The sequence below is a fragment of the Vombatus ursinus genome, unplaced genomic scaffold, assembly GCF_900497805.2.
Source record: "Vombatus ursinus unplaced genomic scaffold, bare-nosed wombat genome assembly UNPS02014837.1, whole genome shotgun sequence".
Lineage (NCBI taxonomy): Eukaryota > Metazoa > Chordata > Mammalia > Diprotodontia > Vombatidae > Vombatus > Vombatus ursinus.
This window is the reverse complement of record NW_020954615.1, coordinates 6,054,670-6,069,532: the sequence shown is the minus strand read 5'-3', so window position 1 is coordinate 6,069,532 and position 14,863 is coordinate 6,054,670. Positions and strand designations below refer to the sequence as shown.

General features: G+C 42.1%; 1 protein-coding gene across 1 annotated transcript in view; it reads left to right on the top strand.

The window, feature by feature from the left end:
• KCTD9 (potassium channel tetramerization domain containing 9) overlaps nt 1-13,712 on the top strand; it is a 36,016-nt gene extending 22,304 nt beyond the window's left edge. Inside the window, exons 7-12 of the mRNA XM_027839904.1 lie at nt 3,793-3,860; nt 3,964-4,059; nt 4,737-4,886; nt 8,378-8,483; nt 9,495-9,628; nt 11,742-13,712. Of these exons, the coding sequence (XP_027695705.1) occupies nt 3,793-3,860; nt 3,964-4,059; nt 4,737-4,886; nt 8,378-8,483; nt 9,495-9,628; nt 11,742-11,858 (671 nt within the window). The 3' untranslated portion in view covers nt 11,859-13,712. The remainder of the gene's footprint in view (nt 1-3,792; nt 3,861-3,963; nt 4,060-4,736; nt 4,887-8,377; nt 8,484-9,494; nt 9,629-11,741) is intronic.
• The last annotated feature ends 1,151 nt before the right edge of the window (nt 13,713-14,863 follow it).

Genomic DNA, 14,863 nt, shown 5'->3' with positions numbered 1-14,863 from the left:
AATCTCCAACTTTAAAGCCTACAAGATCAATCAGGTGAGTTCATTTGCAGGCGGCCTTCATTCCAGGAGCCCTCCTAATTCTCATCACCTTGCTACCAGCCCAGTGATTATTCTTTCCCATTTAAACAAAGGATAAATTAGCAAGTGGTCATATATGATTCAGTTTCCAAAAAAGGCTTTTCATGAACATCTCTGTTGTATAAAACAAGGTACAGATGCATTTATTTGCCGTATTCTCCCCTCAAGATAGGTCCAATTAGTATAAACAGGAAAATAGTCTATAGTCTGACAATCCTTCAGAAACAAATATCACTGGCAGATCAAGTCAACAAGTATTTATTTGGTGCTGACTGTTGTAAGGCCCCGTGCAAAGCACTCAGGATACCAAGAGGCAAAAAAGCACTGTCCTTGCCCTCAAGGAGGTCATATTCTTATAGGGGAGGAAATATGCAAACAATTCTACTAGCTATAACCTGTGTAAATGGAAGATGGTGGTTGTTGTTTGTCCTTTGTTCTCCAAAGGACCATGACATTGGGGAGGTGATGCCATGACATGCAAGAGAATTGGATTTAAGTGAGGGAACACTGGGCAAAGTCGGCAGCCTCACGTTCTCCAGAGCCATCTGGGTCCAGTGGCCAGATATCGATCAGGATGACTAGAGACGTAATCTCAGAGGGAAGGAGGGATTCAAGCTGAATCTTGAAGGCAGCCAGCTGGCTGAAGTGAGGGAGGGCGTGGGGGCCAGCCATTCTGTTGTCTACAAGGAATCACCAGACATTTGGTGTTGCTAGATATTCATGGAGGGGAGGAAAGTTTCGGAAGCCTGGGAAGGTAGGAAGAGGGACCCTGTTTGGAAGAGTTTTAAAGGCCAAAAAGAGGATTTTATATTTGCTCCTGAGGACGTAATAGAAATCTTAAATCTAATGGCCTTTTCTCAATCCTCGTCCTTCTTGACCTCTTTGGGCCTTTGACATTGTCAGTTGCCCTCTTCTCCACCGTACTCTACACTCTTTAGGTTTTCATGGTACTTAACTCCTGCTGATTGTCCTACCTATCTGACTGCTCCTGCTTTACTGCTTCTACATCTAGGTCATGCCTGCCAACCCTGTTACTTACAGGGCTCTATCCTGGGCCCCTTTCTCTTCTTGGTGCTCTCATTAGTTCCCAAGAATTCAATAGATCTCCATATCCAGCTGTGACCTTTCTGCTGACCTCCACTCTCACATCTCCAGCTGCCTGTTGGATATCTCACACTGAACTCATCATCCCTATCCCCAAACCCTATACTCTTCCTCACTTCTTTATTACCATGGAGGGCACCACTGACTTCCCAGTCACGCAGCCTCAAGGCCTAAGGGTCATCCTTGCTGCCTCAGTGTCCCATCACCCACATCCAATCTGTGACCTAGGCCTTTTGGTTTTACCTTTGTAATATCTCTCTCATGGTACTCCCTTCTCACCTCCCATCCTGCCCTAGGGCACACCCTCATCCCATCATGCCTGGACTACTGCAGTGGCTGCTACTGGGTCTACATGCCACAAGTCTGTCCCCATTCCAGACTGTTCTTCACTGGGCTGTCAGAGTGGTCTCTTTAAAGCATAGGAAGATGTCACATGCACGCCCCTCCTCTTCAGTAAACTCCAGTTGCTTCCTGTTGCCTCCAAGATCAAATACAAAGCATTTGATAAGCTGCCTCCCGACACACAGCCCTTCCCAAGTAGTCCATGATATGTTAACATGGACTTTTCCCTTCCTCAAACGATGCTCTCTATCCTGCCTATAACTTGCCCATACAGAGCTGTTTGCATGTTGTCTCCCCTGTTAGATTGTGAGCCCCTCAAGAGCACAAACTGTCTAGAGCCTTTCTTTGTATTCTCAGCACTTAGCACAGTGCCTGGCACAGAGTTGGCACTTGATAAGTGTTTATTTACTTACTGACTCTTGAGAAAGGGAGAGAACATGGTCAGACTTGGAAGATCTTGGTGGCTGAGTGGAAGATGACCTGGTATGGGGAGAGACTTGAAGCAGGAAACTGTCTCAGTGGTCCAGGTGTGAGGTGGTGAGGGCCTGCACCAAGGGGCTGGAAGTGCCAGAGGAGAGAAGGGGGGCCTGTGCAAGAGGCGGGACCAAGGTGAAAATGGCGGACTTTGCTACAGTTTGGACGTGAGGAGTGAGAGAAAGGGAGGAGTCAAGTGACCCCGACATTGCAAGCCTGAGAGGATGGTGGTGCCTTGAAAGGACAGAAATGAAGAAGAAAGGAGGGTTTGGAAGGAAAGATAATGAATTTGGTTTTGGACTTGTTGAATTTAAGATATCTTTAAGATGTCCAGTGTAGGTACCCAAGAGGCAGTTAATGATGTGAGACAGGAGGAAATAGGAAAGGGCTAGATAAACAGCTCTAAGAATGGTCTACTGAGAGTGATCATTGAATCTGTGGAGCTGATGAGATCACTAAGTGAAATAGCAAAGAGGGAGAAGAGAAGAGGACTCAGGCCAGAGCCCCGAGGAACTTCCAGAGGTGGTGACCGTCATCTGGATGAAGATCTAGCAGTGTAGATTGAGGAGCAACCATCAGGCAGACTGAAAGGAGAGCAGGGGGCGCAACGTCTTGAAAACCTAGAGAGAAGAGAGTGTCAAGGAGAAGAAGGTGATCAACACTGTCAAAGGTAGCAGAGACCACGAAGGATGAGGATTGAAAAAAGGCCATTCGATTTGGCAGTTAACAGATCGCTGGTAACTTTGGTAGGAGCAGTCCAGTGAATGAGGAGGTCAGCTGCCAGACTGCAGAGGGTTTAAAAAAAAGTGAGAGGAAAGAAAGTGGATGCAGAGATCATAGATTGCTTTGCTGTAAAAGAGAGGAGAAATTGAGGATAATAACTAGTGGGGATGGAGATACGGGCATCATTCTAGGCAGCAAGGGAGCAGCCAGGTGATAGAGACGGAATATTAGTGAGAAGAGATGGCAGAGGGGGAAATCTGCCGGAGAAGGCAGAAAGCCATGGGATCACGGCTGCCCATCGAGGCATTTGACTTCACTGGGAGAAAGGCCACCTCTTCATGTGAGATGGATAATGGAAGAGATTGAGGGAGGAAATTCATACAGTACTGACTGACTGGAAGGTCACGGAGCTCCAGTTCATTTCCATGCTATGATAAGGGGTTGTTAAATAAGGAAATAAACTTCCTAAATCATTTCAAAGAGATTCAAATAATTTGTAGCAATTTAAGAAAAGCAGATGATAAAGCGACATGCATTTGACCATTCTGAGAGGTGTCACAATTCAAATCCATTTTATTATTATCTCAAAAAACGTCTAACAAGTAGGGGAGAAACTTTTTTATAAACTTTATTCATCTCTGTTCTAGTTTGAAGGTGAATGGAGTTTTAGGATTTTATGTGAATTGAATGTTTTTCTTAGAATTCCAGGCAAGCAATTAATATAATTCTACCCATATTTGTTAATGAGGATTTCTTTCCTCTGGCTTAATAGTTACAGAAGTGATCAGAGATATGTTTGAAGTATATATTTAAATCCAGTCTAGTAATCATTTGGCTTCATTTTTTCCTTGTACCAAGTAAAAACCATTTCAAAGATTCATTCTCTCTTTTTGAGTATTTCATTTTGGGGATATGTAGAACATTACTAATTTATCTTCTATGTTGAGTAGTAATCTGCTTGCTGGACATTATGTCCTTTAACAAATCCTGCATTAAATGAAGGATCAAAGATAAATGGAGACTGCTACTTTTTTTTTTTCCAACACCAATTTTTTGTTGTTGCTTTGGTAGGCGTGTTAGAAGAAGCCAGATTTTTTGGTATTGACTCGTTGATTGAACATCTTGAAGTGGCAATAAAGGTACTTTTTAATATTTACTTATAATATATTAGAATTTAGAGCACCGTTACAGTATCATAGCTAGCTCAAAAAAGACTGACATATTCCTGTTTTCTTTCTAAAGAATTCTCAACCACCAGAAGACCATTCTCCAATCTCTCGAAAGGAGTTTGTTCGGTTTCTACTAGCCACGCCAACCAAGTCAGAATTGCGTTGCCAGGTATTCAAGGCAGCCTTTTCCATCAGCCATTTGCTCCAAACAGCAAAGTTATCCGTCATTCGACAGAATGTTTTTAGAAAACAGTTGTATTGAGCCTTGTGTGTTGTTTTTCCTTTCATTTTGTTTAATTTCCTTTTGAACACAGGTTAAAAATCTTAAAACATAGCAGCATTTTCATCCTAAACAGTGGTTCCCTTTTTTTACTTTTTACAAAAGTGCTTGAATTACTACATTATGCAGTTTATTCATCAGTGCCAAACACACCAATGAAGAGCAGGCCCCCCAACTGTTGGTTAAGGTTGCTTGGGCCACCATATTGTACAGCTGTTCCTTTTTTGTCATAACATTGGTCGGAGCAGACATATAAGGTTCTTTTTTGTTACAAACCTTCTTTGCCATTCACTGAATTGACAAATACTTAAAAGCAATTTCTGTTGTAACTTAAAAGCCTTCATTCTTAATTAAGAGCAGCAGAGAGGCAGTTGTTGAATATGTTGCCATTTTACTAGAGTAACTACTTTCTGTAGTAGTTTCTAAACTGCTTCCTTCGCTCATCCTCAGAATCAGCATGGCACGATGTCTGTAGGGTGTATTTGTGGCTTCCAAATGGAAAGTTAAATGCAAGTTAAATGGGATGTTCACTTTGACTCGTGAGAGTTTATTTGTGTTTCTTTTAGGGTCTAAACTTCAGTGGTGCTGATCTTTCTCGTTTGGACCTTCGATACATAAACTTCAAAATGGCCAATTTAAGTCGCTGCAACCTTGCACATGCTAATCTTTGCTGTGCAAATCTTGAACGAGCTGATCTCTCCGGATCAGTGCTTGATGTAAGAACAATTTCACTCATTAAAACTGGGATTTGGGACATTTTCGCTGTCAGTCCCCCAGGCATGGAACTCTTTCCCCTCATCTCTCCCTCCCAGCTTCCCTGGCTTCCTTCAAGGCTCTTCAGGAGGCCTTTCTCAGGCCTCGATTTTAGTGCCCTCCCTCTGAAATTATCTCCAGACTCTCCTGGATATGGCTTTTGGGTCCATAGTTGTTTGCACGTTGTCTCTCCCATTAGACTGTGCACTCTTTGAGAGCAAGATCTGTTTTGTGCCTTTTATTGTATCTTCGGCACTTTGCACAGTGCCTGACACATAGTAGGTACTTTATAAATCCTTGTTAACTTGTTATTGTGTCAGATCCGAAGACCAGTGAGTAGGAATCCATCAGTCAGTAGGCAGCCGTTAAGTGTCCGCTATGTATCAGGCACTAGAGGTGTGAAGAAAGAAATGGAGTAGTACCTGACCTCCAGGAGGTAATCACATCCATCATGTATGATTTTTCTATGAAGGAAAGACTTATAAAAATGATGACTACTCTAGTGAAAGCTGCTGATTTATTATTTTAATTGGTACCTGTGCTAAACATACACCTCACAATTTTAGCAACTCTTATAACTAGTAAGGCAATTAATGGTGGGAAATGGGCATGCTTGCCACATTATCATGTCCTTTATTTATCATGTTGTCCATTTTTATGATCAATAGAAGGGCTGAATTGGAAAAAACTATAGAAATAGTACATTGTCAGCATTTTGAGGGTGGAGAGATGAGTGTGTGTGTGTGTGTGTGTGTTTATATATATGAACATAAATAAAAGCAAATGAGATGTTCCCTGCCCTCTCAAAGCGTAGCATCTAATGGGGGAAGGGCTAAAAGGGGAAAGGGGACAGAGAGTTCAGAGATGGCTAAGAGGCTTGGTTCACAGCAAACTAAGGCAAAAGGTCACTCATCAGAACTGGAGGACCCAGGGATTGACTCTGAGATTATATAAGGGGTGGGGGGTGGGGGGCAATGAGAATGATGGCCAGAATGGAGGCATCTTGGGAAAGATTGTACATAGGGAAATAATGTGAGCTAATGCTGGCAAGGTCAAATGGTGCCAGACTGTAAAGAGCCTTGAATGACAAGCCAAGGAGTTTGAAGCTGTAGATGTGACTTCTTGATTTTTGAGCACAGGGGTGACATGACCGGATCAAAGACTAAGAAGAAAATATTCTGGCTGTGGTCTTACAGATGGATTATGGGGGGTGGGGGGAGGGGAGGATGGTATTAGAAGTGGATGTGGGAAGACCTATTAGAGGCCTATTTCTTTAACCTCCCTGAGATTCTCAAGGATGGCCTATTTTAGATCAGTGGCAGCAAGGTTAAAATAGGGGGAGTGGACACAAGACGCAGCAACAAACCACAGTAAGGGATTGAGTACTGGACACAGGGTGAATGGTGGTGCCCAGATGGAGTAAATCAAGTCAGAAGGAGGAGCAGGTTAAGGGCAGAAGCTCATAACCTCCGTTTTGGACATGTTGCTTCTGAGCTGCCGTGCTCTGGGAGGAGTGTAGGACTAGAGCTGAGAAATGCAATGGAGATCCCCTGAAGAGGGGTGGCAGGTAAAGCCATGATTTTGTGAAGGGAGACAGCGTAGCTCAGAGAAGATTGAAGGACCAAGGGCGCACCTTTGAGCAACATTAAAATCAAATCTCAAGAAAGGAAGACTGAGTTAGGGAAGTAGGAGGAGAACTGGGAGAATGGTATCTCTGTAGCCAAAACAAGAGGTAGTAAACAGCAGGAGGGAGAGGGCAGCAGTGTCAGCATCTGGAGGGTTCAAGAGGGTGAGGACTGAATGAAGACTGTTGGGCTTGGTTATGAGGTCATCGGGCCTTTTACAGAACTGAATTAGTGTTATAAGAGAGGAGGGCAGGTTGCAAAGGGTTGAGGGCGGAATGTCGTGTGAGGCATTGCAGTCATCGGACCTAAAATGCTCTCTAAGAATTTTAGCCATGGAGGGTAGGAAAGAAATTCGTGACTAGCTAGGAGGTATGATAGAGTTAAGGGAAGAATTTAGGGAAAGATCAGGGAGTCTTGAGTGTGTTTGTAGGTGGCTGGGAAGGTGCCAATGGGAGAGGAAGAAATGAAGCTTGCGTGATGAGGGGGTTGCTGTTTGGAGAAGATTCGATCATTAGTGCAGCTGTAGAGATTAGCCTTAGGGAAGAGTCGGAAGATGTCTTCTGCAGCAAGAGGGCGGGAGGAGAGCTTGTATTATTATAACACTGAGAAGTTCCGAGGAGTGCCCGAGGTGGGGCTGAGGTAGCTCCTGGTAGATGCCTTCAGTCTTTTCGGTTGAAGTGGGAAGTTCACCCATTTTCAGTCAGTTGAGATATTGAAGTGGGGTGGGGTGGGGTGGGAAAGAAAAGAAAAAAAGAAGAAAAAGTTTGGATTGGAAACCCAACCCAGATTGGGTTCTGATGGGCTCAGTTTTGAAGGTATTGAGTTTGAGGTGCTACTGGAATATCCTGCTGGAGATGCTGATACCCCAAGTCCAACATGTCCCTATCTTACAAAACTCTGAGCTGGCTGTGGTTATGCAATGAATGACGTCAGGCTACCAGGCGCAAAACTGCTGCTGGCATTGAGGCAGAAATGTATTTCATTCTTAAATTCCAGGCCTACTAGGATTTAAGTGTTCTTAGGTTTCTCCTCTGTCTCTGTATGACAAAGGTCATATTTGCTAAAGTTGTGCTGTGAATTCGCATTTTGAAAATATCCTGTAGTAGTCACTGTTGCAGAAGGACTTGTACTAGCATCTGGTCAGCAGTGGAGGGCAGGAGAGGACTCTGCTGCTGCTGGGTTCATTAATGGGCTTTCTAAAGTTAGGAATGATCACAGCTTTGGAGGACCATGCCCATTTTATTGGTGCTGGCTGTACTGAGTAGTATCAGTAAATCCGGGCATCTCCCTTTCACGCTCACAAATTGTGACTGGCCCACTGCGAGGTACAAAACTTTGCCACGTTCCTTGGCTTTGACACTTCTGATCTGTTTCATCTGAGACCCTGTTTTTGACGTCAGTAGTGTGCATTCTGTTGCTAGTTTACTAACTTCCTTAAGTGTTTATTACTAGGAGAACAGAACTGATGTCCTCTGTGCTCATTTGCATCCAAGGCAGTGTGGGCCGAATGGGAAGAAGACTTGCTTCTCACACACGGGTTCAAGTGCTGGTTCGGCCCCTTCTGGGTGGGCCTTTGCACAGGTGCCTGAATGTCTCGGTCCCTTGGGCTCCAAGCCTGGAAAGGGCTGTTTTGGTGATGCTTGTTCTTCCCAAGCAGCACAGAGGGAATTATGAGAAAAGCATTTGCAAACTGGAAAGGGCTGAATCAGCCAGATGTGTTGGGTTGATTTGTAGCATGAATTGGTTTTCTTCTACTTGAGCCATACTGTTCTCTTCTAATTTAAACTCCAATCTCCTTAGAGTATGGGCATTTTCCTTTCTTTTGACAGTGTGCAAACCTGCAGGGAGTGAAAATGCTTTGTTCTAACGCAGAAGGGGCATCTCTGAAGTTATGTAACTTTGAGGATCCTTCAGGCCTTAAAGCCAACTTGGAAGGTAAGGTTTCATTTCAAAATACTCTTACCGCAATGGAGGATACCAGGCATGCATGCAAATATGTGCATCAGAGTAGAGGCGGCTAGGTAGTTCAGTGGATAGAGCCCTGGGCCTGGAGTCAGGAAGAACTGAGTTCATATCCAATCTCAGACACTTCCTACCTGTATGAGCCTGGGAAAGTCACTTCACTTCAGTTTGTCTCAGTTTCCTCATCTGTAAAATGGGGATAACAATAGCACTTACTTCCCAGGGTTGCTATGAGGATCAAATGAGATAATTATTGTAAAGTGCTTAGCACTTGCTTGGCACACAGTAGGTGCTTAGCAACTAAGTACATAATTTCCTTCCTCCTTCACTCTAATGCTTAACAGCTGAGAGGAACTCTATTCAACAAGGTTTTAGTTTTGGGTAGCTTCCATTTTAAAAACAAAACTTAATACTTCTTCATAAGAAGTATTATAAGAATCTTCGCTGTTGATGAACGAGTCACCTTTTGTTTCTGTATGTCTCCACACCAAGGTAATTACCCACTGAAAGTCACGAATAAGAGGAAATGTATCACAATTATATTCCAAAAGTCTCATTTAGGCCTAATTGACAAGTATACTGCTTATTTTATGTCCCAAGCTCACAAACCTTTAGAAAGATTTTTTATTAGTTTGTTATTCAATTAGATATTTTCAGGTGTGCTCCAGTAGTTCAAAAAAGTGGACCTTATCTATCATTTTAATCTGGAATGTTAATAAAATAGCATCCTTTGTAATCTCATGTATTTTATTTTATTTTATGCATATAAAAACATTGATTTTTACCTGATTGTTTAAGTATTAAGTTTGGCCTTTCGTACTTAGGTAATTATTTGCATTTACTAAAGTTACGCTTTAATTTATAGAAAGGTTTTTATCTTCTTGTCCACTCGAATTTACAAATTGGCAAATCCCTGTGTGGTTTTGGGAGGTGGGAGTCAAGTGTTGATAGAAACCATTCTCAAAATATCATCCCTCTCCCTAGGTGCTAATTTGAAAGGCGTGGATATGGAAGGAAGTCAAATGACAGGGATCAACCTTCGAGTTGCTACATTAAAAAATGCAAAATTGAAGAACTGTAACCTTCGAGGAGCAACTCTAGCAGGGACGGATTTAGAGGTGAGTTGGCCATCAGTATTTTGCTATCCAATTATTGAACAAGAGAGTTGGGTGGGTATGTAGTGTCGAGTAATTTGCTGGCACAACTAAAAAGAAAATTTTCATTTGAGTTGTTTTTTTTGTTTTTAGTAATAAAAATAGTTTGTTTTATATCACCTACATTTCCCATCGTGTCCTTTCCCTCTTCCCCTCCCAGAGAGAAAAAAGGGAAAAAAGTCAACAAAATTGACCCATTTGTTGAAGAATTCTAACATTATATTCATTATTGTACATCTATGGTCCTACACCTGCAGAGAAGTAGGAGGAATAATTCTTTATTTTTTTAAAACATGTTTTACAAAGCAGATGTTAGTTCTGGAATATATATGTAGATATAACTATAGATATATGCATATGTGTGTATATTTACATATGTGTATATATACATATATTTACATATATGTATGTATACGTGTGTATGTATGTATACAATATACATATATGTATAGTATTACTAATTTGAAAATGCTTCATTCTTTTTCCTGTTTTCCCTGAGGCCTTCATACATGTGACCTGAATAGGAGCTATAGTGTTCCCAAATTTTTTAATTTTCTTAATGTTATTTCTACCACAGGACTAGATTCTATAAGCTAACTTAAGACATTTCAGTGACATCTGTGTTCAGCTTCAGATTCGGGATAAATCTCTGGTAATTCATCTTCATATCCAGACTTGACTCCAATGCCAAGCTGACACTCTTACCTTTAATCAGTCATCTTAAAACATCTAGTATGGGGCAGCTAGGTGGCACATTAGATAGAGCACCAGCCCTGGAATCAGGAGGACCTGAGTTCAAATCTGGCCTCAGACACATGACACTTACTAGCTGTGTGACTCTGGGCAAGTCACTTAACCTCATTGCCTAACAAAAACAAAACAAAACAAAACAAAAAACCATCTAGTGTATGGCTTCTTCATCTGTACGTTAAGCTGACAGTGAGAAGTGTAACCCCCAAGACTCAGTGACTTGGATACCAGCTCAGTGTTACCAGGCCTGACTTGCACGGACGCAGAGAGGTGCTGCCTACTAAGCTTAGTTTGACCTTCATGAGAGTCCCTGGTATCTAAAAGTTGACCAGATGGAAGATTTTAGTTTGTAACTTTGGTGGGCAGTAGATCATTCAAGCTTTAAAAAGAGGCCTGGGCTCAGTGATAGGTTCTAGTTGTGACATAGGCTTCCAATTTTTATTTTAAATTCATATTTGCCTCCTGCCCCGAGCTCATTAGGCATCTTAGGCCCCTTGCCATGTAGATGTCCATAGAACAGGAATCCCACAGTCATTTGATCTTGGAAAGTGACCTGGTTGGTGGTAGGGTAGCAGCCACTGGCATGCCTTCCTTCACAGTGTCAGGGGTTCTTAACTTGGGGTCCATGAACTTGGATGGGATAAGAAACGAGATCTTCATTTCAATAGAATGAGTTTCCTTTGTAATCTCATGTTACTTTATACATGTAAAAACATTGTTTTTCCCTGATTGTTTTAAGATTAATCATGGCCCAAAAAAAATTGTTTAGGGGTTTGCAATTAAATTAGAAGGGTTTGTTACCATCTTATTTTAAAGCAACCATCACCACTGCCAAACCCTTCCTCTTTCACTATTGGGGTTCCTGTGATCAGCGACCAAAGCCTCAGGCAGAGTGGTGACCAGGAACCACAGTCTGAAGCATAAAGTCCTTGGGCAGGACTCAAGTCCACAGAATAATTTGGCTTGGGTTGGGGGGGGGGCAGCTTCCATTAAAGTTGGCATTTGCTTCCCAGGACATGGAGAAGGTAATGGAGTGAGAAGGAAACTAGTCCACAAGTCCTGCTTTTGGCATTCACTTTGTTACCTTGGGCAAGTCATTAATCCCCTGGGTCACCTGCCTCCGTGTGTTTATTTGTGAAATGAGGATAATGATACTGGTTTGATCTATATCATGGGGCTTTGTAAGCTCTAAGCTGGGATATAGAGGCTGCTCTCTTTTTTGTGGTAATAATAATAACAACAACCAAAGTTTGGTAATAGAATAATATCAACTAAAGTTTCATCTATTTTCTTCAGATTTTCATTAGGTTTTGTTGTTACCTTGTAGAATTGTGACCTTTCGGGCTGTGATCTCCAAGAAGCCAACTTGAGAGGCTCCAATGTCAAGGGCGCCATCTTTGAAGAGATGCTGACCCCATTGCACATGTCCCAGAGCGTCAGATAAGATGCCCCTTCGAGGGGCCAGAGGCTAGGTGACTTATCCCAAATAAGAGGAAATGCGAAATGTTTTCCTTGTGACACGTTTTTCTCCACCTACTCAGTAGTCTAGAAGAAATAACATTGTAAAAGAATTACAAAGCAGTTAGACAATAATGTATATTCTCAGTAGTGCCTAAGGAAAAAAAAATTCTGACTTTTTTTTCCTCAAGTTGTAAAGAGGAAGCATTGACTTAATAGCTGAATGAAAATTAGATTATATTGCTGCCTTTCCAATGGGCTGGGAGACTTTGCCTGGCCTTATAGTCAGGAATAGTATATAATAGTATATTTGCTTTTAAATAGGCATGTTAAGGAAACACCATCTTGGTTTGAAATTCATTGAGGGTTTTAATTTATGAAAAGCACAACATATGCAATTATTTATTGAATCTCTAGATGCAATATAGATATTTAAACTGTTAAAAGTTTGTGCAATTAGGGGGAAAAAGTTATTGAGGTTACAGCTAGCTTTAGGGTTGCTACTGTTACTTTAATTGCCTGTATAAATTATCAGAATATATGAATGTGGTGGAGCAGAGCTCCCTAAGCCTCTCTTTTCAGGTACATTTTCATAATGTTTATTTTTTTCGAGCAACACAGCAGCTAAACTAAAGAAATTCTCAGTTCTAACTGAGGCAGGGAGGGAGGGGGTGGTGGGGAGGAACTTCATTATATATCTTCGAATTCAGGTGATGGGATGGAGTGGACATCTTTTAAAACGTGCCAGAACTGAACTCCTAGTAAACTAGCTCAAGACGCAGAAGGAAGAACGTCTTCTCTCTTAGAGCAGGGGATTAGCTGTAGCTCCGACTTAACCATGTATTCCTGGTTGAAAAGGATTTTTGCTCCAAGCAGGTTCCCCTCATCCCCAAAGCAGACAGTTAATTGATTTGCACAGGCCCAGTTATCTCATACTGTCAAGCACACAAAGATGCTTGTATAACCAAAAAAAATCAAGGTGCATCAATAATCGTCATTAACTGCAGGTGCTGATCAGTCTGGACAGTCACCACTTAGGAGTGTGGCGAATCAGATCCAAACCCGCTGCAATGAGTGTTGGGAAATAGGAATGAATAGGTGAGAATTATGTTCTTGGGAGTCAACACAGTGTGATGGCAGTTCAGACTTTATAACGGGGACTCAAGGATTGAAACTGACACTCTGATCACCTCCCCCCAAACTGGCAGCTGGCTGATCCCAGATGTGACGCCAGTCAGTCTGCACCTGTGGCTCTCCTTGGCAAAGAGCTGGCCCATCCTGTTTGCAAATGACTTCATGTCCCAATTTTAGCTCTCCCAAGACCGAGCAGAGGGCCCGTTCTCAAGGCTCGGAAGGAAAGACTCCTCTGGGCAGTAAGCTATTTGACATGTTTACCTCCTGTAGGAGGAAGGACTTGGGTTCAATATTTATGTTGTCTAGTCTTTTCTACATATGCAAAGCTTTCCTTAACGATAAAGAGTGTGTGCATAAGGAGAGGAGATCCGGACCTCTGTAGTTGAGGGAAAGCAACTTCAAAAATGAATTATTTTCTTTGCTTTATCATTTTTTATTAAGACAGAGAAGTAGAATATTGTATTGAAAGAGATCTATTTTCATAATCAGTATGTGTATAAATTATATTTAAATAATCCATTTCACTGTTGTATTATATTTTCAGTAAGTATAGAATGCATCATTCATTCACTTAAAGGTACCTCTTTAGACGTGACTTAAAACTGCAGAAGACTGTAAACCTGGAATATTCAGGAACTGCAGATTTCAAGTCTAATGTAAAGTGTATTAATAAAAAAAAAAAAGCAATCTGAAACATTGCCAAGGAGGTTCTGTTCATCTTGATATTTTTTTAAAAACTTGTGATGGTTTGTGTATGTTGACGGGTGTTGTGATGGCAGGGGAGGGTGGGGGATGGGAGGGGGGCAGGGAAGAGCTTTGGAAAAGGTGTCCTCACGAATGAGTGTAAGCAGGGGAGGAGACGGGCTGGTCACAGAACAGAAAGGAGAACAGTCACTGGGCATTAGTACCATGGAGAGCCAAGACCTTCCCCGCAGGTGATTTGGTGGATCCTGATGGACATTCTGTAGAAGGACATGGAAGAGAATTGAGAGGATGAGAAAGGGTGAAGAGGGTCCTCATTTGTGGGGGATGTTTGAGGGTCTCCGTTAGACCACGATTCAGCAAAGCCGAAGGGAGGTGTGCATTAACATCGGACTTTTATTTTTCCGACATCAGATAACGACTGGCCCTGCAGATCTAGGATGAGACATATTTATTCGGTTTGGCCAAAGACACCACCAAAAAGAATTACTTGATGGTCATCAGTTTTAAAAGTCACCAAACTGAGGTGGCCTAGACATTGAAAGAACAATAATTCTCTAAGAATGGCTTGTTAACACACCTGTAAAGAAAGGTCACTCATTAGCTCTTGGCCCTTGGCTGCTGTATACTTCAGTCTTTTATGTGGGGGGTCTGGACACCATGGCCCTGGGCCAAATCGCACCTGCCACCTGGTGGTTTACAGTTTTAAATACAATAAAACTTTATTGTAAAATGTAAAAACCATTCTGAGCTCATGGCCAGACAAAAACAGACAGTAGCCTCGGGCTGTTGCCTGCCCACCCTTGACTATGTGCTAAGATGGTGACATATAGTTACACAAAATTGTTACTTTTGCTTACCAAGAGAGCAGCGAGTTCGAAAGGGAATGTTAGAGGTTGGAATGGTTTATCAGAGCATGCTCGCTATGGTACCCATATTGCGGCAATGGGTATAGCGCATATTTCCTGGCTAAGCTATGGTAGCATTTCCTCACCTTCTCATCCATAAAATAAATAAAACAAAACAAAGAATTCTTTCTTCTGCTGAGGTTAATAGAAAACCCCCTCCCCGAACATCTCCTTTTCCTCTGTTACCTAGAGATGTCTCCAGGAAGGACAGCAAACATTTATTACATGCCTGCTCTGTGCCAGACAC